At 39.9% G+C, this 25,257-nt stretch overlaps 2 protein-coding genes across 5 annotated transcripts in view; both read right to left on the bottom strand.

The window, feature by feature from the left end:
• The window catches only part of LOC133551324 (LHFPL tetraspan subfamily member 7 protein), a 282,153-nt gene extending 273,539 nt beyond the window's left edge, over positions 1 to 8,614 (bottom strand). Inside the window, exon 1 of one of the 2 annotated variants that reach the window (XM_061897915.1) lies at positions 7,911 to 8,605. In XM_061897915.1, coding sequence (XP_061753899.1) covers positions 7,911 to 8,270 — 360 coding nt within the window. In that variant the 5' untranslated portion in view covers positions 8,271 to 8,605. Of the gene's footprint in view, positions 1 to 7,910 lie in introns of both variants that reach the window. The other variant, XM_061897916.1, reaches the window with a different exon arrangement.
• Positions 8,615 to 10,179: 1,565 nt separating this feature from the next.
• akap10 (A kinase (PRKA) anchor protein 10) overlaps positions 10,180 to 25,257 on the bottom strand; it is a 38,204-nt gene continuing 23,126 nt past the window's right edge. For 2 of the 3 annotated variants that reach the window (XM_061897919.1, XM_061897917.1), the window contains exons 8-15: positions 25,054 to 25,190; positions 18,656 to 18,800; positions 17,659 to 17,826; positions 17,391 to 17,500; positions 11,308 to 11,390; positions 11,175 to 11,227; positions 11,009 to 11,101; positions 10,180 to 10,935 (exon numbers count right to left, since the gene is read on the bottom strand). In XM_061897919.1, the coding sequence (XP_061753903.1) occupies positions 10,930 to 10,935; positions 11,009 to 11,101; positions 11,175 to 11,227; positions 11,308 to 11,390; positions 17,391 to 17,500; positions 17,659 to 17,826; positions 18,656 to 18,800; positions 25,054 to 25,190 (795 nt within the window). In that variant the 3' untranslated portion in view covers positions 10,180 to 10,929. The remainder of the gene's footprint in view (positions 10,936 to 11,008; positions 11,102 to 11,174; positions 11,228 to 11,307; positions 11,391 to 17,390; positions 17,501 to 17,658; positions 17,827 to 18,655; positions 18,801 to 25,053; positions 25,191 to 25,257) is intronic. The other variant, XM_061897918.1, reaches the window with a different exon arrangement.

A 25,257-nucleotide genomic window follows, 5' to 3' on the forward strand; every position in this document is an offset into this window, starting at 1 on the left:
TTTAGTTGCTCAAACCACTCTGTGTCTTTGAGCCTTGCGTCGTACCACCTTCCCAAGCTCTTTACTGGCATTTCTGAAACAGTTGGTACTGGTGTTCCGCTGACATGAAATCTCTGGTGTGTGACTTGGCCTTTCTCAATGGAGATACTTCTGCACTTGCTGGGCTTTAACTTCATCCGTGCCCATGTTATATTTGAATGAAGTTTCTCCAGCAGTCTCTTGGTGCAGGGGACAGTTGTTGTGAGTGTTGTTATATCGTCCATATAGGCTCGAATTGGTGGTAATCTCTGACCACATTGTAGTCGTTCTCCACCAACCACCCATTTCGAGGCTCTAATAATGATCTCCATTGCCATTGTAAAGGCCAATGGGGAGATGGTGCACCCAGCCATGATGCCTACTTCCAGAGATTGCCACGTAGTGGTCAATCCTGATGTTGTGAGGCAAAACTGCAAATCCTGGAAATAGCATTTTACATGATTTGTGATTGTAGTTGGTACTTGGAAGAATTCAAAGGCAGTCCACAGCAATGAATGAGGGACTGATCCATAGGCATTGGCCAGATCAAGGAACAAGACATGAAGATCTTTTCCTTCTTTTTTCGCAGTCTGGATTTGATGCCATATGATGCTGTTATGTTCGAGGCATCCAGAGAAGCCTGCTATACCAGCCTTTTGGATCGATGTATCAATGAAGTGGTTTTGCTTCAGATACTTTGTTAGTCGCTGTGCCAATACGCTGAAGAAAATCTTGCCTTCGATGTTCAGAAGGTTTATTTGGCGAAACTGTTCAATGGTGGTCGAGTTATTTTCTTTTGGGATAAGCACTCCTCCCGCTCTTCGCCAGGCTTTCGGGATGATCTGCTTGTCCCACACCACTCTCATGTTTTTCCACAGGAATTTCAGAACCTCTGGAGCGTTCTTGTAGACACTATACGAAACACCATTAGGGCCTGGTGCAGATGCCGATCTTGCCTTTTTTACTGCCTGTTTCACCTCGCTTAGCTTGGGAGGGCTGACATCAACCTGATATTGTGCGGGTGATATAGGAGGGATGTCAGTGGGGACAATGATCGGTTCATGTTTTTTCTCATCAGTATAGATGGTTCTCAGATATTCTTCAACCTGGTCTTTTGATGTTTTCAGAAATCCACTCTTTGCTTTTGTGAAAATCCCTTTCACAAATTTAAAGGGGTCTTTGTAGAAGTCGGTTCTGGCTTTTTCTTTCTTCTTCCGACGCATCCTTAGGCTTTCCGCTCGACGGAGTTTTGAGAGCCTCTGTTTTAGTTCTTCTTGAAGGAGGTCGATGCCTTCCCTTTCTTCTGCTGTCGCCTTTCTCCACAACTTCCTTAGCTGTCGCCTTTCTTTTACAAGTAGATGGATTTCTTGAAGCCGACAAGATTTGGGGGCTGGAAGCATGTCTTTCTTTCTGACTTGTTCCTTCACTCCACATTTCTTCTCTACGTAGCTGTAGATTACGTCACCCATCTTCTCCAGCTTCGTTTCGGCTGATCCTTTGATGTTACGTAGGATAAGGCTTAAGTCTATGTTGATTGTTTCCCACTCCTTGCTGTTAGACTTCGGCCATTTCACAAACGGCTTACGTCCTTGCATGTTTTCCTTTTTGCGGTGTACTGGGTATGGTCTTGGACTGGTGGTTCTGCCTGAAGCTTCCTCCTCATCCTGCGGGGTGCTGATGCTCTGCGGACTGTGGGTTTCTTCCTGCCGCTGAGTTTCATCCGACTGATTTAACCTTCTTCTTAACAGAAGCCGGTCAATGCGGGGCCCTGGGTTAGTGGTTTTCAGGCATTTCTTCCGTCCTTGGTGAACTTTAAGACCATGGGTTGATGTTACTTTAGCCCATCCACACACACACGTCTGAAGAACATGTCCAACTGCTGGTTTCTCAAGAGTATTACTACTACCTTCATTCATTGTCGAGTCCATTCCAAGGGTCGTTACCGGGAGATCAGCCTGTGAGTCTTCTTGCGCCCCTGCTCTCGCAGACTCTAGGGGTATTCTTCTTCTTGAACTTTCTGTAGCCAATTTAGGTGGCTCTTGTGCCCTAATAGGGTGACGGAGCCTGCTGCTGTGGGTAGCTAGCCCATAACAGCCCCGTTGGGGTCTATTTCCTCCTGTCAGCTGTCTCTCCAAGCTGTCACATGGTCTTTCCCTTGTCGTCAGCTGCACTTTCACAACAGTCACTGGGTTTTTCTTCCAGAAGATCAGTAAAGCAAATAGAACTAGATGTTTCAATCCCTTTGGTAAGTAGGAACAGTCTTGACGGTAGCAGTCGGTGTGGAGTGGTGAAAAGGAGGGTAAGTATGTCATTGGGGTCTTCGGGTGGGCACCCTACTTCATCGACGTTTCGTTGATTTGAAGCCCACGACGTCTCCAGAGGGCTCAACGGTGTGCCTAGCGTCCCAGGTACACCCCCCTCCATGCCATACCCTCCACATCCTGTCATAAAGCCGTGCCATATAATGAAACCACAGTAAACAACAATGACAAACATACTTCAAGAGAATATTGGCACCGCAACACAACATTAACACAACGGAAAAAATCCCTGCAGCACTAAATCTTCCGAGACACTACATAATTTTTGTGGAAAATAACAATTTAATACCATTAAAACTTCGTAATTCTACTTCAGCCGGGTTTGAATCCACGTACTTTAGTAATTTGTGACGGTCTGCGCCACGGAATGTGCGTATGCATGGGGAACTTTGCCATTAGGCCAGGGGTGTCAAACTCAAATACAGAGTGGGCCAAAATTTAAAACTGAACAAAGCCGCGGGCCGAGGTTGAACAAATTAACCTTTTAATAGGGGCCCAAACAAGTTTTTCATTTAATATTGAACAAGCAAGGCTTGTATAACTTTATAGTGACATGCAAAATTGAGTCTCAAATAATAATAACAATGATAATTAAAAAATATCAATGGCATATCAAATCAAATTTAAATAGAAATTGAATGCCTCTTTTGTATTTGCAGCCTTCTGAGGTAAATATCAACATTAACTTTTTCCAGAGGCTAATACATTTAAAAATAAAATAACAATGAATAAATCAACCATTCAGGCCTTTTTACTTCTCAGTTAATGTCGGGGCTCAGGTGGGCGGGGTTAGGGGGGTTTGTTGGTAGCGGGGAGGAGGGGTGTATATTGTAGTGGTCTGGAAGAGTTAGTGCTGCAAGGGTTCCTGGGTATTTGTTCTGTTGTGTTTATGTTGTGTTACGGTGCGGATGTTCTCCCGAAATGTGTTGGTCATTCTTGTTTGGTGTGGGTTCACAGTGTGGCGCATATTTGTAACAGTGTTAAAGTTGTTTATATGGCCACCCTCAGTGTGTTGATCAAGTATGCCTTGCATTTACTTACATGTGTGTAGAAGCCACATATATTACGTGCCGGCACGCTGTTTGTGAGGAGGAAAAACAGACTTGACAGGTTGTAGGGGACGCTAACGGCAATGCCTTTAAGGCAAACTCCCAATATTGTTGTCCGGGTGGAATTCGGGAGAATGGTTGCACCGGGAGATTTTCGGGAGGGGCACTGAAATTCGAGAGTCTCCCGGGAAATCGGTGAATGCGGTGTTACAGCGGCACTGCTGTATAGCACCGGCGGGCCAGCTCTAATGTTAATTTGATATTGCCTCAAGGGCCAAATAAAATTACACGGCAGGCCTAATTTGGCCCGTGGGCCAGAGTTTGACACCTATGCATTAGGCTGTCTTCTAACTAGTGATGGAGCAGGACGCTGCTAAAAATACGTCTGCAGTAAAATGTCACATGAAGCGCTTTGTCCTTCATGAATTGACTTTGTACATGCGCTTCCTCAAGCTAAAGCGTCTAATACGAATATAGTGCAGTTTTACACACCAAAGTACGCTAAAGAAAGTTGTGGCTAAGGCGTCTAATACGAATATAGTGCAGTTTTACACACCAAAGTACGCTAAAGAAAGTTGTGGCTAAGGCGTCTAATACGAATATAGTGCAGTTTTACGCGCTAAAGTAAATGTAAGACATATTAACTGAGTTCAATTATGTTAGTGGCAAGTTACTTCATGAAGAATTGAGTTCAATATAAAGGAGGTATCACTCACAATCAGTAGCTTAGCGTTAAGTCAGTTGGGTGTAAACAAACAGCGACAGGTACTCCTGTCAACAACAACATTCAGTGACCATTTAATGTTAGAGATTGCTTCTTCCTGCTTGTTTTAAATAAACTCAATCATTTCATTAAAGTACAATGTTTTATTTTCCTATATTCAAACAGTGTTGCTGTTCAAACTGCTTGTAATGTTACGGTGGACAAAAGTATTAAATATACTTGTTAAATAACACTGCTGCCTCGTTTTTAATGAATACGTAGGCCTACTAAGCTACTGTACTTTAATGTTAGTCATTCTGGTGGCACTTGGAGAGCCTGGTATTTCCTGAGGTGGCACTTGGTGAAAAAAGATGGAGAACCAATGGCATTGTAAGATAAGCTAGCAAGTGTATTACACCAACATAACATTTTAGAGTAGCAACACTATACCATGGGATCTAGTTTTGTGCATTACATTTATTATTACACAGCATAAAAAAACAAATAGGCATGGATGACAATAACACTTGAGTCTATTGCCCATGGGGGGTTCAATAAAGTAAATTTTAGTCTTATATTATTATATTTATTTATTTTTTTATTAATAATACTTTTTGTTTTGTACTGTTTTAATAATATTATTACTGTTGTTTCTGACAGTAATAAATACATATCTAAGAAATATTTGAGATTTTTTGTGTGTGTGTGAAAGTCATTAATGCATAATAATCAAAATAATTAATAGTTGCATCCCTAGTTATGTGTTTAAACTTGGATTTTGTTTTGGGGGGGGGGCATCAATTCCACGGATTTCACTTCATTAGTTGGTTTTAGATACAAGTGTTTTGAGTTAAGAGCACTATCATAGAACTAATAAAGCTCGTAAATTAAGATACTAGTGTAGGGGTGTCAAACGTACGGTCCGAGGGCCGGATCAGGCCCGCGAACAGGTTTTATCCCCGCAGGATGAGTTTGCTAAGTATAAAAAATAACCTGAAATATTTTAAATGAAATACACAGCTGTTCTAAATGTGTCCACTGGATGTCGCAATAGCAATTATTTGCATCTTTGTAGATGATGCTACATATGTACAAAATAAACAACATGATGTTAGTACATCAGTCGAGGAAAATGAGCAAACTACATAAATAACATCCTGTAATTTGATTTTGGTGTAACTTTTTTTATCTTGATGGATTGAAAATGAACACCAACGAGATGACTGATGCACATTATCACATAAATGTATTAGACTATATTATATTATATTTTATTACATATTTAATCAGTGGCCTAGTGCAGTGGTTCTCAACCTTTTTTCAGTGATGTACCCCCTGTGAACATTTTATTAATTCAAGTACCCCCTAATCAGAGCACAGCATTTTTGGTTGAAAAAAGAGATAAAGAAGTAAAATACAGCACTATGTCATCAGTTTCTGATTTATTAAATAGTCTAACAGTGCAAAATATTGCTCATTTGTAGTGATCTTTCTTGAACTATTTGGGGAAAAAAGATATAAAAATAACTAAAAACTTTTTGCAAAATAAACAAGTGATTCAATTACAAATACAGATTTCTACACATAGAAGTAATAATCAACTTAAAGTGCCCTTTTTGGGGATTGTAATAGAGATCCATCTGGATTCATAAACTTAATTCTAAACATTTCTTCACAAAAAAAAGAAATCTTTAACCTCAATATTTATGGAACATGTCCACAAAAAAATCTAGCTGTCAACACTGAATATTGCATTGTTGCATTTCTTTTCACAGTTAATGAACTTACATTCATTTAAAAAATCTCACGTACCCCTTGGCATAACCTTCAAGTATCCCCAGGGGTACGCTTACCCCCATTTGAGAACCACTAGCCTAGTGGTTAGAGTGTCCGCTCTGAGATCGGTAAGTCGTGAGTTCAAACCCCGGCAGAGTCATACCAAAGACTATAAAAATGGGACCCATTACCTCCCTGCTTGGCACTCAGCATCAACGGTTGGAATTGGGGGTTAAATCACCAAAAATAATTCCCGGGCGCAGCCACCGCTGCTGCTCACTGCTCCCCTCACCTCCCAGGTGGTGATCAAGGGTGATGGGTCAAATGCAGAGAATAATTTTGCCACACTTTGTGTGTGTGTGTGTGTGTGTGTGACAATCATTGGTACTTCAACTTTTTAACTTTAATCAGAAAATATAAATATCGACAAAAAAAGATGAAATACTATTAACCGCAGGAGTCTCAAACTCAATTTACCTGGGGGCCTTTGGATGCAGAAACTAGGTGAAGCTGGGCCGCGAGAAAAGATTTCTTTAAAAAAATCTAACATGCACTTTTTAATGAATTCACCTTCTATGTATGGCTTTCCCGCCCTGGCAACATACTTGCCAACTCTGGCGATCTTTCCGGGTAACACCCGAATATCAGTGCCCCTCCCTACAAACTCTAGGGGCAATTATTCACACGGTTTTCGCCCGGACAACAATGTTAAGGGCGTGCCGTGATGGTACTGCCTTTAGCGTCCTCTACAACCTGTTGTCTCATCCGCTTTTCCACCATACTAACAATGTGCCGGCCTAGTCACATATTGTATGAGGCTTCTGTAGACCCACAGGTGACTGCAAGGCATACTTGCAGTCACCATGCAGGTCAAACTGAAGGTGACCATAGGTGAGGATGGGAACGTAGATCGACCGGTAAATTGAGAGCTTTGCCTTCCGGCTCAGCTCCTTCTTCACAGCACTGTTACAAATATGCACCACACTGTGAATCCACACCCAACAAAATTGACAAACATATTTTGGGAGAATATTCGCACCATAACACAACATAAACAGAACAAATACCCAGAATCCAATGCAGCCCTAACTCTTCTGGGCTACAATAGGGGGCGGGGTTGGGGGGGGCAGGGGTGTATATTGTATCCTGGAAGAGTTAGGGCTGCATGGGATTCTGGGTATTTGTTCTGTTGGGTTTATGTTGTGTTACGGTGCAGATGTTCTCCCAAAATTTATTTTTCATTCTTGTTTGGTGTGGGCTCCCAGTGTGGCCTTTGTAGTCGCCTACTGCGTCTACAGACGCCAAATGTAGCATGTGGCTGTGCTGGCATGCTGTTTGTACAGGTTGTAGAGGGCGGTAAAGGCAATTCCTCCACATTGCCACCTTAATATTATTGTTTGGATGATATTCGGGAGGATGATTACCCCTGGTGGGACACTGAAAATTGGGAGTCTCTCGGAAAAATTGAGGCAATACAAGAATGACGCTGTAAAGCGCCATTCATATAAAACTCGCGGGCCGCACCAACCATAGTTTTCACATCAAGGTGCGAGCCGCAAAATAACATCTCGCGGGCCGCATGTTTGAGACCACTGATTAACCGCAACATGCAAGTGTAAAAAAAACCAACATTATGGTTTGTACACTTTCAAAATGTGCTTGTTCTATTTTTAAACAAAGACAGCAATCTGAAGTTGTCTTTATTTTTAAGTTATCATGCCATGATTTTACCAGTCCGGCCCACTTGAGAGTAGATTTTTCTCCATCTGGCCCCCCAATCTAAAATGAGTTCGACAACCCGGTATTTGTGTATTGCTCTGTCTTTATAGTGTTCAAATAAGTTTATTTCTTCCATTGATTAAATTAGTGTGTTATTATTATAATCAACGAATCAAAGGGGAAAACTCCCTCAGTGATCTTCATTAAAAAAAAAAAAAGTGATTGGTGTGGTGTCGGACCATAGGAGTTACTTTGTATCAGATCGATGACAAAAGTGTCAGTATCGCCCACGAAGCTTAATGATGGGTGTGTGAGGTTCGATACCTGCCAAGAACTGGATGGGATCTCTGCAAATTTGCCCAGCCCTCCGAAGGTGTAACAGCGGTACATGTGGTCCACGGACTCGGAGCAGTGCCACAGCAAGCCCAGGCTCACGGAGTCCTTGTTGGAGTGATGATGAAGAGGAGGATGATGGTGGTTGTTGTTGTTCCTCAGCTGCTCCTTCACAATCCAGGCAGGAGAAATGAAACTGAAACTGCAGACGGCGACCAGGACTGATGAGAGAAGCACCCAGAAGCAGCCCACGCAGCTCAACATGGTGGCGTGGGGCGACAAGCCCATACACGGACAGCTGCTGACCACTTCTTCTTCGTTTTTCTTCTGCCGTCCCAGAAGCCAATTCATTTGGATCCCACAGATATAGATATGTCTAGAAAAGTCTACTTTAGTGCCATTGAGCAACACCACGTCAGCACGTCACAATCCACGGGAGGAAGTGCTGCAGCACGCGTGTTGCCTTCTTCTTAAGTGAAGGCAAAAATGGTTCCGATATCCGAACTATGTGGCGAAGGTTGAAGTCCAAGTCCAGTGGAGTCCCACGCGGGCGCGGGAAAAGGACTCAAAACTGGCACACTCGTGCACGGATTGCCTGTCACGCCCACACGTGTGCGCGCAGGTGGAGGAGCGCTCTCATTCTCTTCAGTCCGAGCCAATAACGCGCACGCCTGTACCACGTCAATTGCATTATTTAGTACACTTCCGAAATAGATTTTCAAAATAAGACGTTTCCTGGAGACATTCTAGGACAGTGTTTCTCAAATGGGGGTACGCGTACCCCTGGGGCGTACTTGAAGGTATGCCAAGGGGTACGTGAGATATTTCAAAAATATTCTAAGAAATAGCAACAATTCAAAAATCCTTTATAAATACATTTTTAGAATAATACTTAAACAAAATATGAATGTAAGTTCATAAATTGTGAAAAGAAATGCAACAATGCAATATTCAGTGTTGACACCTAGATTTTTTGTGGACATGTTCCATAAATATTGATGTTAAAGATTTCTATTTTTGTGAAGAAATGTTAAACTTTAGAATTAAGCTCATGAATCCAGATGGATCTCTATTACAATCCCCAAAGAGGGCACTTTAAGTTGATGATTACTTCTATGTGTAGAAATCTTTATTTATTAATTAATCATTTGTTTATTTTTCAACAAGTTTTTAGTTATTTGTATATATATTTTTTCCTAATAGTTCAAGAAACACCACTACAAATGAGCAATATTTTGCACCGTTATAAAATTTAATAAATCAAAAAATAATGACATAGTGCTGTATTTTACGTCTTTATCTCTTTTTTTCAACCAAAAATGCTTTGCTCTGATTAGGGGGTACTTGAATTTAAAAAATGTTCACAGGGGGTACATCACTGAAAAAAGGTTGAGAACCACTGTTCTAGGATATAAATATATGTAAGCGATGAGCTAAATTATTGATTAAATAGTATTTTATTTGGATTTAGGTTTTTTTGTTGATTATTTTCTTCATCCAATCTTTTATGTCTCAATTGTATTTTATGTGATGTTGTTTTTTAGATTGTAGCTGAGATAGGCACCCGCGCCCCCCGTGACCCGAAAGGAAATAAGCTGTAGAAAATGGATGTTTTAGATGTTCATGTTAGTTTATCTACAGCAAATTGTCCACAGGTTATTTGTAAAGTGCTGCTCAAATTAAGTTTGATTGAATTGGAGTATTTGGAACTCTTATGGTATTATTTTGTAATATTTAGTACTGAATGTGCCCATGCATGTGAGTAATTATAATTAATTTGTCCTGTAATTATGTTTTAGCACCACAAAACTGGGCTTTCGTTTGGTTTGTAGTCAAATAGAGATTCCATTGTTTGTTCTATCGGATAATAGTGTTGTACATCAGCCTTGTTTACGTGTATGTTAACGATGTTTTATACACAATTTCTTTTTTGGTACTTATTGGATTGTATCTGGGACCTTGTGTACAAAATGTTGGCCATTTTAAGAGGAAATATGTAAATGACAATTATGTTTGTTGAATTACATATATCCACCATTATTTTTCGAGTATGCAGTGCACTGCTTATTTAAACTTGGCTGATATGTCCCGTGTCTGTTTCGGATAGAAAAACGCTCAATGAGTTACACAAGAACTTACACTGTAGCAGTGCCTCCACAAGGACAAACTATGTAACTACAGTTACATTATATGTGCTTCAAATTGATCCTTTTATATGTCATTATAAAATTGTAAACTGCCCTAAAAAAGAGATGAGAAAAACATTTTATATAGGATGTATTTAAATCAAACACCATTTAAATATATTTAGATTAGGTACACATACATATCAGAAAACATTAGCGGTACATAGTACCAAATCACTTTTCTGGCTCTTTTCTACACCTCAGTGCAGCTCAAAAGAAAACAAGTTCATGATTTGAGCAAACTTCAAGTTGTTTCTGAGATGCAAACAAAAAGACAGTGCGCACCATTAAAAATAAGTACTAACATGTATATATGGGATAAACATATATATGTATAGCATGGATTTGTCCAACACAACTCGAGCATATTGAAGTCATTCCGGAGTTTGTATTCAACGCTCAGTAAAGGTGCCAAGTTTAACACGACACGTATCAAATTGTCATTGCCACGCTTGCAGATACGCTACAAATAATGATAGCCTTACATTGTTCAACACTTGCAAAAACGACCCCAGGAATAGTGTGTGTGCAAGTGCAGACCCCACAATTGTGGAAGTTCTTCTAAAAACAAGTAATGGTTTTAAAAGCGAGTGTAATTCCGTCTGTGTGACATCTTCCAGAGCTCAATGGCTGTAACGATGGGGTTCTAGTCTCTTTGAAGATGTGCAAAGTATCTTCCAACAACCAGGCGGAAATCTGGTCGCATTCAGTTGAGCACATCTTTATAGTGTCGTGGAGTTGGAACACTTTGGTGCTTGAGGTCATTGCAGTGTCCACAGAGTGTGCTGTCAGTGACCAGCAGGGCAGTACAGTCCTTAGTAGGGTCATAACTGCAAAATATGCACAGAAATATGTCACATGTCACTGTGCACATGGAGGTGATGACCGAGTCAGGTGTCGCACCTTGGTGGACTTGCCAGGACTGCCATGGTTTGGCTGCTGAACAACATCGTTGACGATCATCTTAGCAATCTGCCAAGCCATTTCCTCTTGAGCCTTGAAGAAAGAAGTGGAAGAACATTTACTTTCATCATTTCATGCCACTTTCTTAACAACATGGAAGACGCACCTCGTTGGAGTTGCCTTGGACCCATTTCTTCATGGCCTGGGAGAACATGGAGCCTACATGGGAGCAGAGGAGGATTTAAAACACAAAATAAAACAAATACTAAAAAAGATGCATTCAGGAAATGGAGCAGTACCTTTGGATTTCTTCACATCTGGTTCTGGTTCTGCCTCCCTGATAAACTGACCAAGTTCATTCACTCTCCCGAATGTCATTCTTCTGAGCACAACAAAAAAGTAGAATAAGTAGACTTGGTATACATGCTTATGTTTTGAAAACACATTAAATACCAGTTTAAATTCACACGTTGTAAAGAGTGAATCGAAAACTGTGGTACGGGCTCCACCTCATGGGACGCTAAAGAATCACTTCATTAAAGCACTGTGTTTTATTTTCCTATACTTAAACAGCCATCCATCCATCTATTTTCTACCGCTTATTCCCTTTGGGGTCGCGGGGGGCGCTGGTGCCTATCTCAGCTACAATTGGGCGGAAGGCGGGGTACACCCTGGACAAGTCGCCACCTCATCACAGGGCCAACACAGATAGACAGACAACATTCACACTCACATTCACACACTAGGGCCAATTTTTAGTGTTGCCAATCAACCTATCCCCAGGTGCATGTCTTTGGAAGTTGGAGGAAGCCGGAGTATCTGGAGGGAACCCACGCATTCACAGGGAGAACATGCAAACTCAACACAGAAAGATCCCGAGCATGGGATTGAACCCAGGACTACTCAGGACCTTCGTATTGTGAGGCAGATGCACTAACCCCTGTCCCACCGTGAATATTTAAACATAGTGTCACTCTTTAAGTTATGTGTAAAGTTATAGTGGCCAAAAATATTAAATCTACTTAAATAAACTTCTGCCTTGTTTTTTATGAATACTTAGCCCTACTACTCAACTGTATTTTAATGTTGATCATTGTAGTATTTGGAGAACAAAATGTTTTCTGGAGTTGTACTTGGTAAAAAGGTTTTGAGAACCACTGCTGTGAAGTATAAACACTCATTATTATTAACATGTCTTGTAAACATTTAAATATATTTTATGTAAATTCTCTCCATAAAAGTTAAGAAGCCAAACCTCACTGGAAACGGGTCCGACTTACAGCAATGTAGAGCGAGCTCTGACACTGATCATGGAGCATGGCCAGTTCCAGACATAACTCTAAGACCAGCAGACCGCTTTGCACAAAGGATGTTAAAGGCCTACTGAAACCCACTACTACCGACCACGCAGTCTGATAAATTATATTTCAATGATGAAATATTAACATTGCAACACATGCCAATACGGCCGGTTTAGTTTACTTAATTGCAATTTTTGATTTCCGGCGGAGTTTCCTGTTGAAAACGTTGCGGAATGATGACGCGTATGATGACGCGTGTTTGTGACGTTATTGGTTGGAGGGGACATATTAGCCAGCACCACTTGCGGCTAAAAGTCGTCTCTTTTCATCGCGCAATTACACAGTATTTTGGACATCTGTGTTACTGAATCTTTTGCAATTTGTTCAATTAATAATGGAGAAGTCAAAGTAGAAAGATGGAGGTGGGAAGCTTTAGCCTTTAGCCTTACAAACACACAGTGTTTCCTTGTTTAAAATTCGTGGAGGTGAAGCTTTACTATGTATCAGAGCAGTCAAGCAAACATGGTTCCCGACCACTTGTCAACCGGCAGGTTTCGGTGAGAAAATTGTGGTAAAAAGTCGCCTCTTACCGGAGATCAGCGGAGCTTGCGCCGTCCATGCAGCTGCCGTGACTTCCCTCAGACACTGGCGTCAAGACACCCGTGAACACACCCCTCCGACTATCAGGTACTATTAAACTCACTAAAACACTAGCAACACAGTAGAAATATAAGGTATTTCCCAGAATTATCCTAGTAAATGTGTCTAAAAACATCTGAATTGCTCACAATGCAATCGCCTTTTTTGTTTTTTAACTTTATTTATTCGTATTTTTTTATTTTTCTAGTCCTTCACTATCAATATCCTCATCCACGAATCTTTCATCCTCGCTCAAATTTATGGGGAAATTCTCGCTTTCTCGGTCCGAATAGCTCTTGATGGTGGAGGCTCACATTATAAACAATGTTAGGAAGTGAGGAGCCCTCACACCGGTGACGTCATCGTCTGCTACTTCCGGTAAAGGCGGGGCTTTTTTTATTAGCGACCAAAAGTTGCGAACTTTATCCTCGACGTTCTCTACTAAATCCTTTCAGCAAAAATATGGCAATATCGCGAAATGATCAAGTATGACAAAGAATGGACCTGCTATCCCCGTTTAAATAAGATAATCTCATTTCAGTAGGCCTTTACAGTCAAAAATGGGGGGAAATACTTTCAAGTCATGATATGTTATGCTAATAACATATGTTATGCTGATAACAGATTCAACACAAAGAATGATTGAGGCCTATTTGCCAAGCCTCACGGATTTTCTGGGAGACTCCCGAAATTCAGCGCCTCTCCCGAAAGCTTCCTGGGACAAATTTTCTCCCGAAAATCTCCCGAAATTCAGGTGAAGCTGGAGGCCACGCCCCCTCCAGCTCCATGCGGACCTGACTTAGTAATGTTGTGACCCTCTTAAACAGGACAATACTGCCATCTACTGTACATAGTATAGAATAGAATGTACTTTATTGATCCCAGGGGGAAATTCAGCACCACAGTTTGCTCACAATAAACAAAGATAATAATAAATAATATATTATATATATATCATATATGAACAATATAAATATATTCTACATATATTCTACATTTAAGTGCAGTCAAGGAACATACAGTGGGGCAAAAAAGTATTAAGTCAGCCACCGATTGTGCAAGTTCTCCCACTTAAAATGATGACATGGGTCTGTAATTTTCATCATAGGTACACTTCGACTGTGAGAGACAAAATGTGAAAAAAAAATCCAGGAATTCACATTGTAGGAATTATAAAGAATTATTTGTAAATTATGGTGGAATATAAGTATTTGGTCAACCATTCAAATCCCTCATTGATGGATGGAGGTTTTGGCTTAAAATCTCACGATACATGGCCCCATTCATTCTTTCCTTAACACGGATCAATCGACCTGTCCCCTTAGCAGAAAAACAGCCCCAAAACATGATGTTTCCACCCCTATGCTTCACAGTAGGTTTGGTGTTCTTGGGATGCAACTCAGTATCCTTCTTCCTCCAAACACGACGAGTTGAGTTTATACCAAAAAGTTCTATTTTGGTTTCATCTGACCACATGACATTCTCCCAATCCTCTGATGTATCATCATTGTATCCATTTTTGTATAAACTCAACTTGTCGTGTTTGGAGGAAGAAGAATACTGAGTTGCATCCCAAGAACACCATACCTACTGTGAAGCATGGGGCTGGAAACATCATGCTTTGGGGCTGTTTTTCTGCTAAGGGGACAGGACGATTGATCCGTGTTAAGGAAAGAATGAATGGGGCCATGTATCGTGAGATTTTGAGCCAAAACCTCCTTCCATCAGTGAGAGCTTTGAATGGTTGAACAATTACTTATTTTCCACCATAAATTAGAAATAAATTCTTTAAAATTCCTACAATGTGAATTGATGGATTTTTTTTTCACTTTCTGTCTCTCACAGTTGAAGTGTACCTATGATGAAAATTACCGACCTCTGTCATCATTTTAAGTGGGAGAACTTGCACAATGGGTGGCTGACTAAATACTTGTTAGCCCCACTGTATGCATAAGGGAGTCTGTTCTGAAGCCCACAGTAAAGACACATAACTTCATCACGTCGCCTGGTTATTGACTCCACCCCAATATATTAAACCGTTGACGAGTAAAATGAAGAAATACGCTTGCAAGTTCCAAAACGAATGGAAACAACAATTTCAGTTTATCCAGGAGAGTTCGAAGGGGGAGGGGTATGTTGCCTGTAAATTTTGTAGAACAGACTTCTCCATTGAACACTGTGGCCGAACGGATATACTCAGTCATGAACGGTCAGCGAAGCACAAAGCGTCCGCAGCACAGCATCGTTCACAACCCATTATTATGGCCCACCTCGCAAAATGGAGACCCGATGGTGTAACTTATGCTGGGACAAAGATAGCTATGCTGATAGCTGGAAGCAACATCCCTTTCTCATTTGCGGATTTCTACAACAAATCCGTGAAGGATATGTTCCCGGATTCGGAGATTGCTTGCCAGTACGCAAATGGCAGAACGAAGGTTACTCAAATAGTGAAAGGTAAGTGTTGTTGTTGTTTTTTAGTAACCAGCAAGCACAGTACAGTTAGTAAAACAACTGCGTTTTTATTACTGTGTATTTGATAGGTGCCGTCGGGAATTCAACTATTTCTTTTATTTATATATATAATAAAATAAATATATATAGCTAGAATTCAGTGAAAGTCAAGTATTTCATACATACATATATATATATATATATATATATACATATATATATATATATATATATATATATATATATATATATATATATATATATATATATATATATATATATATATATATATATATATATATATATATATATATATATATATATATATGAAATACTCGAGTTAGTGAATTATACTCCTCCCCTCTTAACCACGCCCCCCCGCCCCAACCACGCCTCCGCCCCACCCCCGACCACATAAGTATGTGATCGCCAATTACGATTAATGCCCTCTAAGGAGGACATACAGTATTATGCAAAACCAACTTTTTGTACTTGATGGGACCTATTTTTGTGTATTTGGGATGGCCGTAAGCCTCAAACAGACATCCTCCGCTGATGCCATTTCTAATACAAGGTAGCGTATAGTTCTAATTTAAATCTGTCAGTAGAGTCCATATGAAAGCACTAAAAACTACAACATGGATGACAGGGAGAAGACATTGCTGAGGTGGAGCCACCTAAATAAGACCACTGAAGATAGTTTGAAGGCGGTCTATATAACTTAATCTAGGCACAATGTTGACTAAAAAAACACAATTACATGTTATGTAGACCACAAGAAAGTGTTTTAAATGTAGAAAAAAATAAATGCTGATCTCCTCTGGCTGACACTAATTTTTTTTTTTCCCTTGGCTAACTAGCAGCTAGCAGATAATTGTGAGTAAATTAGTAATAATCATCTCCATTACTGCATTTTTTTAGTATTTTAACAATTACGATCACATACTATTATCACTGCAGGACAAGGCTGAACATGTTACACGCAGAACATCCCAGGAGCAGGCATGCTAATAGCTTAACTAAGCGCTAAACTATCTTTAAACAATACCAAGAAATAAGTGTTTAGTAAACTTTAAAAAGTGAAGATAGAACTACTTTACAGCAGAAAGTAAGCAGATTTTAACATGAAATTAACAAGTAGATTAATAAGAGTCTAGACGGAGGACAATATAACAACTTAGTCAGCATTGTCACAGTCAATACACAACAGGAAAGGAGGGAATCGGATCTATTCATAAATTGGTAGAGTCGATATTAAGAGTAGTATTAATATATAATAGATACTAGAGTGACAACATCGAGATTGTTTATTAGCGTTTTTTAAATTTTTGTTAATGTTTAAGAACTCTGAATAATTGAATGGATGAAGGAAGGCTTTGATGGCAAATTTATCAGTTTTTGCTTTTTTTTTAGTTATGGTGTATTATTGACTTTTTTCCCCCCCTTACAATTGTATGTAATACAAGAGAATATGAAACAAGTTAAAATATATAGTTGATATTGTTAAAGTCTCGATGGCGCTCACCATAAATATATTAAAAAATGTACAGTTAATACATGTGATCCGTATCGGTATCGACAGATTTCCCTCATGAATGATCGGTAGCATAATCGGCAGCATTTTAATGTGTAATGTAAATGTAATTTCATGTGTAACTTCGCTGCCTCTTGGTTACAGGACTCCGTTGAAAAATAGTTTTTTAATCTCAATGGGATTTTTTCCTGGTTAAATAAGGGTTAAATAATGTTAAATTAGGTGACTTGAAAACACTCCTGATTTCTTCCTTGCCCGATGGTACACAGGTATTGACCATGCCTGAGTTAATTTCAAATTGTAAAAGTGTAAGACATTTGACCTAATCAAGAATCTTAGCATCCAGGCTCATGTTGTGATATTGAATTGGCTTATAGCAACAATGTTGAAGTGAAAGACGAGGGATTATTGTGGCCATGCAGTACATAACAAATATTTATGCAGCAACACTCACCCAGCATACGGCCTCTGGTACAAGGATTCAGGGTCCAGACTGGCGACATCTACGGTTATGGCCTCGTCAAAGTTTTTCAGGATCTTTATCGCTGCCTTTTTGCCACCAGACTGCATGGAGATAGCGTTTATAAATATGTTCTGTAAGTAACACTGGGCTATGAAGACTGTTTGGCATTAATGAAAGACTGTAACAAGACCAAACAACTCTAAATGTCAGCAGAGCAAAGCACCTTAAGGAGGAGAAGGAGGGAGGGTGGGGGTAAAACCTGTGTCTGAGAGCATTCGCTGGCACTTGCGCTTGAACGATCGTTGTCTGCCGGCCCGCCTTGACCTGGAGTGCTGACATTTTCAAACTCGTCTGCCCGCACCGAATTGAGGAGGTCACTCAAGTATTTGTAGTAAAGGTTACTGGACAGGAAGCCTGGCAAATAGACCTGGAACCACGGTGAAAAATGGGCACTTTTGAAGACATGCTTCATAATGTCCAGAATAGAGATGTGACGTCCGCGAATGATTCAAGACTTTTGAAGGGTTCTTTTATGCTACCGATGAGAACCGATTTGCAGTTGAGTCATTCGTTTGAGAGCTATTCTTATATGCAAATCTCATGAAGGAATAATGACATCACTGAGCAATGCAATAGTTTACCAAAAAAAAAATCCATCTTTCAAGTCTGGCTGAAGAAACAACTTCTACCTTCAAATGAAAAATCCCAACAGTAGAAGTTTAGATATCAGAGAAGAAGTGACTGACTCGGTTCGAAGTTAATGAGTGTACAAGTCTGTCAGTCCTTCTCCCACTGATTCTGCAACTCCTGACTCTACATCAGAATGTTAAGTATCTTTACCCTGCATATTTTTATTTGTTTTACAGTTTCTGAGCTGTGAGAAAATCGAAAATAGTGGCGTCACTGTCAAAGAACAGGGAAACGGCACCACCTTGTGGAATACTTACAATGAAAACAAAAGCAAAATTGAATTACAATCAATTCATCCATTTTCTTTAATATTTGAAAATAATTCTCACCAATAGGGTTGATATTGGTGTAATGTATACATTTGATATATTCTGATACTCTTAACCTATTGCTTCAACGAATAATTGTTTCCTTGATAAAAATTAGTTAATTAAAAAAATAGGAAACAAAAATAAACCAGTCTTCTAAATGGCTCTTTTAAAGGAACAGCTCCCTTCAAATAGCCATAAATCCCATCTCTAGTCACAAACAGCACATGAGAAGCAGCCATATTAAAATTACTGTACCTTCTCCATGGTGGTCCAGGCCTGTCGAAGCGGAGTGGTGAAACATTCGGGGAGTGGCCCGCCCTCTCGGCAGATGTTGGACTCTATCTCCATGCGGACTGAGTCGCCGAAGCCCAGAGGGTTTGTTGCTTGGAGTGAGAAATACCTTAGGAGGAAAAAAGTCAGAGATCTAAATTCAAAGTAATTTTGTTGCATCAGCTTATATTGAAAATAAAGTAACTTTCAACCCTAATTTTCATGGAAAAATGTAAAAGAAAAAAAAAAACGTAATACATGTTCATGCAAAGAAATAATAAAGGAAGACTGTATTACTAAGATAACAAAGCTCAGTATTAAATGACACTGTCAGAGATGCAATCAAGATCTCGGTTATGCAAAATTGACTTTTTAATGATGCTCTCACAATAATAGATCTTGGTTATGAGCACCAAAAGAAGGAGAAATCTATAATCCATCCATCCATTTTCTACCACTTATTCCCTTTGGGGTTGCGGGGGCGCTGGTGCCTATCTTAGCTACAAACCCCGTTTCTATATGAGTTGGGAAATTGTGTTAGATGTAAATATAAATGGAATACAATGATTTGCAAATCCTTTTCAACCTATATTCAATTGAATGCACTACAAAGACAAGATATTTGATGTTCAAACTCATAAACTTAATTTTTTTTTGCAAATAATAATTAATTTAGAATTTCATGGCTGCAACACATGCCAAAGTAGTTAGGAAAGGGCATGTTCACCACTGTGTTACATCACCTTTTCTATTAACAACACTCAATAATCGTTTGGGAACTGAGGAAACTAATTGTTGAAGCTTTGAAAGTGGAATTCTGTCCCATTCTTGTTTTATGAAGAGCTTCAGTCGTTCAACAGTCCGGGGTCTCCGGTGTCGTATTTTACGCTTCATAATGCGCCACACATTTTCGATGGGAGAAAGGTCTGGACTGCAGGCGGGCCAAGAAAGTACCCGCACTCTTTTTTTACGAAGCCACGCTGTTGTAACACTTGTCTTCCTGAAATAAGCAGGGGCGTCCATGATAACGTTGCTTGGATGACAACATATCTTGCTCCAAAACCTGTATGGACCTTTCAGCATTAATGGTGCCTACATAGATGTGTAAGTTACCCATGCCTTGGGCACTAATACACCCCCATATCATCACAGATGCTGGCTTTTGAACTTTCCGCCTATAACAATCCGGATGGTTATATTCCTCTTTGTTCTGGAGGACACCAAGTCCTCCGTTTCCAACTATAATTTGAAATGTGGACTCGTCAGACCACAGAACACCTTTCCACTTTGCATCAGTCCATCTTAGGTGAGCTCGGGCCCAGCCAAGCCGGCAGCGTTTCAGGATATTGTTGATAAATGGGTTTGGCTTTGCATAGTAGAGTTGTAACTTGCACTTACAGATGTAGCGACCAACTGTAGTTACTGACAGTGGTTTTATTAAGTGTTCCTGAGCCCATGTGGTGATATCCTTTACACACTGATGTCGGTTTTTGATGCCGTACCGCCTGAGGGATCAAAAGTCCGTAATATCATCACTTACGTGCAGTGATTTCTCCGGATTCTCTGAACATTTTTGATGATTTTACGGACCGTAGATGGTAAAATCCCTAAATTCTTTGCAATAGCTTGTTGAGAAATGTTGTTATAAAACTGTTCGACAATTTTTTACAAAGTGGTGACCGTTTCCCAATCCTTGTTTGTGAATTACTTAGTATTTCATGTAAGCTGCTTTTATACCCAATCATGGCACCCAACTGTTCCCAATTAGCCTACACACCAGTGAGATGTTCTATGTGTGTTTGATGAGCATTCCTCAACTTTATCAGTATTTATTGCCACCTTTCCCAACTTCTTTGTCGCGTGTTGCTGGCATCAAATTCTAAAGTTAAGGTTTATTTGCAAAAAAAAAGAAATGCTTATCAGTTCCAACATCAAATATGTTGTCTTTGTAGCATATTCAACTGAATATGGGTTGAAAAGGATTTGCAAATCATTGTATTTTGTTTATATTTACATATAACACAATTTCCCAACTGATATGGAAACAGGGTTTGTACAATCGGGCGGAAGGAGGAGTACACCCTGGACAAGTCGCCACCTCATCACAGGGCCAACACAGATAGACAGACAACATTCACACTCACATTCACACACTAGGGCCAATTTAGTGTTGCCAATCAACCTATCCCCAGGTGCATGTCTTTGGAAGTGGGAGGAAGCCGGAGTACCCGGAGGAAACCCACTCAGTCACGGGGAGAACATGCAAACTCCAATAATAATAATAATAATGGATTAGATTTATATCACGCTTTTCTATTGTTAGATACTCAAAGCGCTCACAGAGAAGTTGGAACCCATCATTTATTCACACCTGTTGGTGGTAAGCTACATCTGTAGCCACAGCTGCCCTGGGGTAGACTGACGGAAGCGTGGCTGCCAGTCTGCGCCTACGGCCCCTCCGACCAATACCAATCATTCATTCATCATTCATTCACCAGTGTGAGCGGCACCGGGGGCAAGGGTGAAGTGTCCTGCCCAAGGACACAACGGCAGCGATTTGGATGTCAATAGGTGGGAAGCGAACCTGCAACCCTCAGGTTTCTGCCACGGCCGCTCTACACACTACGCCATGCCGCTCCACACAGAAAGGTCCCGAGCCCAAAATTGAACCCATGACTGCTCAGAACCTTCGTATTGTGAGGCAGACGCACTAACCCCTCTTCCACCGTGAAGCCAAAATCTATAATCGCTCTCCAATTTTTGGAGAAGAGGCGTTTAAACGATAAGTTTATCAGTGTTTCTATAATAAGTCGGGAACCCTGGGGGGTCGCAGGGAGGTGCCTTTGGGGAAACATAGGCAGAGAGAGGGAGAACCTTGTGCCAGGAATGAAAAGAAAAAAATAGGAGTCATCAGCAGCAAGGAAAACAAGTGATGCTAACCAGAACAAAAAGACCCAGAAGTACTATAAGCACAAATTAACTTTGGATTGACTGTAGCTACAGTAGGAAATGAGGAAAGACCAGTGTGTGTTTTCTGTCATTCTACTACCCTTGGGAACATCCTATTTCTGTGAGACGTTTTTTGTACTGTTGTAAAAACAAATGACAGTAAAAAAACAAAGTATAGTAAAAAGTAGCACTATGCGGTTTAAAAAACAGATTTGAAAGGATGGGTGGTGCAAAAAGGGCTGACTGCAGCCACTAAATACAAGCAGAATCATCTCGTTTTTTGTTGTAGAAGGTTTTCTGTGCACCTGCAGTGATACTAAATGCATTGAAGTGTGCATATAAAACAAATGATTTTAAATAATAATTTGTAAAGTTTATTGTGTTTCATAAAAAGTTCTCAACTTATTTTCTGTAGTTAACAGTTTGTTTCAGGATTTAAGGCTTCTTTCAATTGTCTTCTGGATAGACTATATATATGTCGATGGAAACGTAAATATGCACTTTCACCCCTTCTGATTAGCTACAATGTAAGGGACGTTGTTGCAAATTCTGCACTCAACAAACAAACAAAAAAATCATCCCTCCTTGTGAGACGAATAAGCTGATAAGCAACTAATGTTTAAAGTTTTCAAACATGTTCAATGTTTTGTGTTAGGTTAATAAAAAAGCACAACAAAAATGCACAACCCAGTGAATGTGTTGAACCTTTTTTTTTGTGTATTGAGAATTACACTGACCAAGCAGTCGTTTTTAAATTTTATGAATTGACTAAACATGGAAATTGAATTAAAGGGGACCTACTTTTCAAACAAACTTTTCTTACCTATGTGCCTGTTTGGGATCTGCATAAGTCCTAAAATATTGAATTCAAATCAAGCAGGCATAGTGGAGATATTTATAAAACAATCTTGACTTCCTTCATACCGTACATGCTGTTAGAAATGTTCCCCATTTGTGGGGTTTTTCCCAGTTGTGATCTCAGCGTATATCTCCATATATTGTAGAAATTTACATAAAGTGCTTTGTGCGAGTCTGCCATTGTAGGTCAACGCTGTAGTTATTAATAAGCTCCTTCATTTTCTCTACCCTCTTGTTGTGGGGCAGACTGTCTCGTACATGCACATGCGTCCGCTGTTAATCTTTCTAATTTAATACAATACAATCCAACACAGGTAAAATATGTTAAGATCTAACCAGAGTTGTACCAATAAAGTGAACTACGAAAATGTTCGATATTGGCTTTATTTTAACAGAAAATTCTACAATACAATAAACATATGTTCTCTATTGCGTTCAAAGAACAATTTTACAAGGTTAAAGTATAAATTAAAGGGCATTAAACACATTGGACTTTTCTTGTTGCACTCAAAGAACAATTTACAATTTTCCATATTATATATATATAGTTTGCCATAATCAAGCATTAGATTAGAATATAATAAAACGCTTTATTGACATTATATTAAATGCTTCACTCTTGGTCTGTGCTTTGAGAAAAATACAATTATTAATAAGTACTAAAAACAAAACTATGGATAAATGTACACAGATAAGCCATGTAGCAGGTAAAACACACATTTGTTAAAGATAGAACACAAATTGTAGCAATTTCTTACACAATTCAGTCATTTCACTTGCTTTTGTTGACGCTAGATGGGCGGTCTTAACGCGGCAAATATTTGGCATTAAGCCAAGAAATTGTGTGCGCGTCTACGTATCTACATGTGCACAACAGACCATGGTTAACTTATGAGAGTACCGTGCGTGTGTTTGCAGGAATGTCAATGTTGGGTGAATTGTCAGTGAGTGAGTGGGCAAGGGGGAGAGAGAGTGAATGAGAGAGAGAGAGAGAGAGAGAGAGAGAGAGAGAGAGAGAGAGAGAGAGAGAGAGAGAGAGAGAGAGAGAGAGAGAGCACATGCATTGCGCAGTCGAGTGATGAACGGGCGCGGTTCTGTCCTGCAAAACTAATAACAAAGCAACCAAATTGTCACAAATCCCTATTTAAAGCGTCACCTTGTTAGTTTTGAAGCCCAAATACCTCCATATTACATTCCATCACCCTCTTTATGAACCAGTACAATTGTCCTTTTTTGCCATTCATCCTCTCCAGGATGTTATTGCTTGTATACCCTTTGTGTGTGCGTTTTGACACACTCAACATCATGCCCCTCAGCTCTTTAGTCAGCGCCGGACAGTGGCATTCAGATGAAAGAATGGTACCGGTATTTTTCAAAGGCAGCATACTATCGCTTTCGATTGATTAGTATCGCGGTACTTTATTAGTACTGGTATACCGCACAACCCTAGCTCTAACTTATATCTGTCAAAAGACTTGATATGGAAGCCCTAAAAATTATAATATTAATGACAAGGTGAAGAGACAGTCAAAGTGGAGGCATATAAATAAGACCGCCCACAAAATAGCGCATCCTGAAGAGACGGACAGATTTTGGCTTGAAGACGGTCTGTAAAACAATCTATGCAAACATTTTTTACACTGAATCCCCATTACATGTTATGTAGACCACAAGGAAGTGATTTAAATGGAGAAAAAAAATCATAATATGACCTGCTGCAGATGTTATCTTAGCTAATTGTATTTGTTTACTTTAATAATAAATAAAGAATGTTACTTGAACTGTCATGATCCCTTTGTTTTTAATTTCCTTGTGTTCGGTATCATTTCCTGTTTGGGTGCTCTTGTTTTAGTAGTATTTTTGTTTGGTCTCTTTTTATTTTGCAGCACCTTTACTTTGTTCCTTGTCCTGCTAGCACACCTGATCCAAATTAATTACTGGAAGTTCTATTTAGTTCCACCTTATTCCCTCCTTCATTGTCTGTTTATTATCTTTTGTGTGACAAAGTTAGGCTCCAGCCAACCCTGCGAACCCAAGAGGGACAAGCAGTAGAAAATGGATGGATGGATGGATGTAGGCCAAAGTTTTCTGTTGCTTTCTGAGTTCTGGCTCAATCTGGGTTATTTTTTTTCTGCATGGTACCTACTTAAATGACCTTCTGCCAAGTCGCTTGCTCTTTTGGGATCACGCCAACAACCGACATGCAGAATCGTCACACACACAACACATTGTACAGATAAATAAATAAATATTATGAACTTCTAAATACTAATTCCACTCAGAGGCGTTGCAGAAAATATGCATAACAGAAAGTAACTGAAAAGCACTTATATAACTCAAGATGATAGTTTGTTTAAAAACAGTGGATTGTAGCTTACATAGCTATCACATAGCTATGTTTGTGTCCTCCCCCACTCCTTCTCAAATTGTTGGGCGGGCCCCTTGTGGGGGTTAAGGTGCGATGCCAGGGGTGCGTGCACATGTCACCTCGGGGAACATGTATTTTTGCCGGAATAGAATATGCATTTGCATATTTGTAAAGACATCATCTTTTTATACAAATTGTGTACACTTACTTGTCGTAAAGAATCATGGCATCATTTTGGGCCTCCTGTCCATCATACTGGCCTTTCTTTGCTGCCAGCTGGTTTTGGAAGTTGTCAGCCGCGAGCCAAAATTGCAGAACATTCATCGCCTCTTCCTTTTCCATGTACTAAAAGATTGCGGATACAGAGCATAGAGCATGTTCATAAAATGCTGTGTGTATGTGACCTCAACTT

Source organism: Nerophis ophidion, linkage group LG04 (genome assembly GCF_033978795.1).
Source record: "Nerophis ophidion isolate RoL-2023_Sa linkage group LG04, RoL_Noph_v1.0, whole genome shotgun sequence".
NCBI classification, from domain to species: Eukaryota; Metazoa; Chordata; class Actinopteri; order Syngnathiformes; family Syngnathidae; genus Nerophis; species Nerophis ophidion.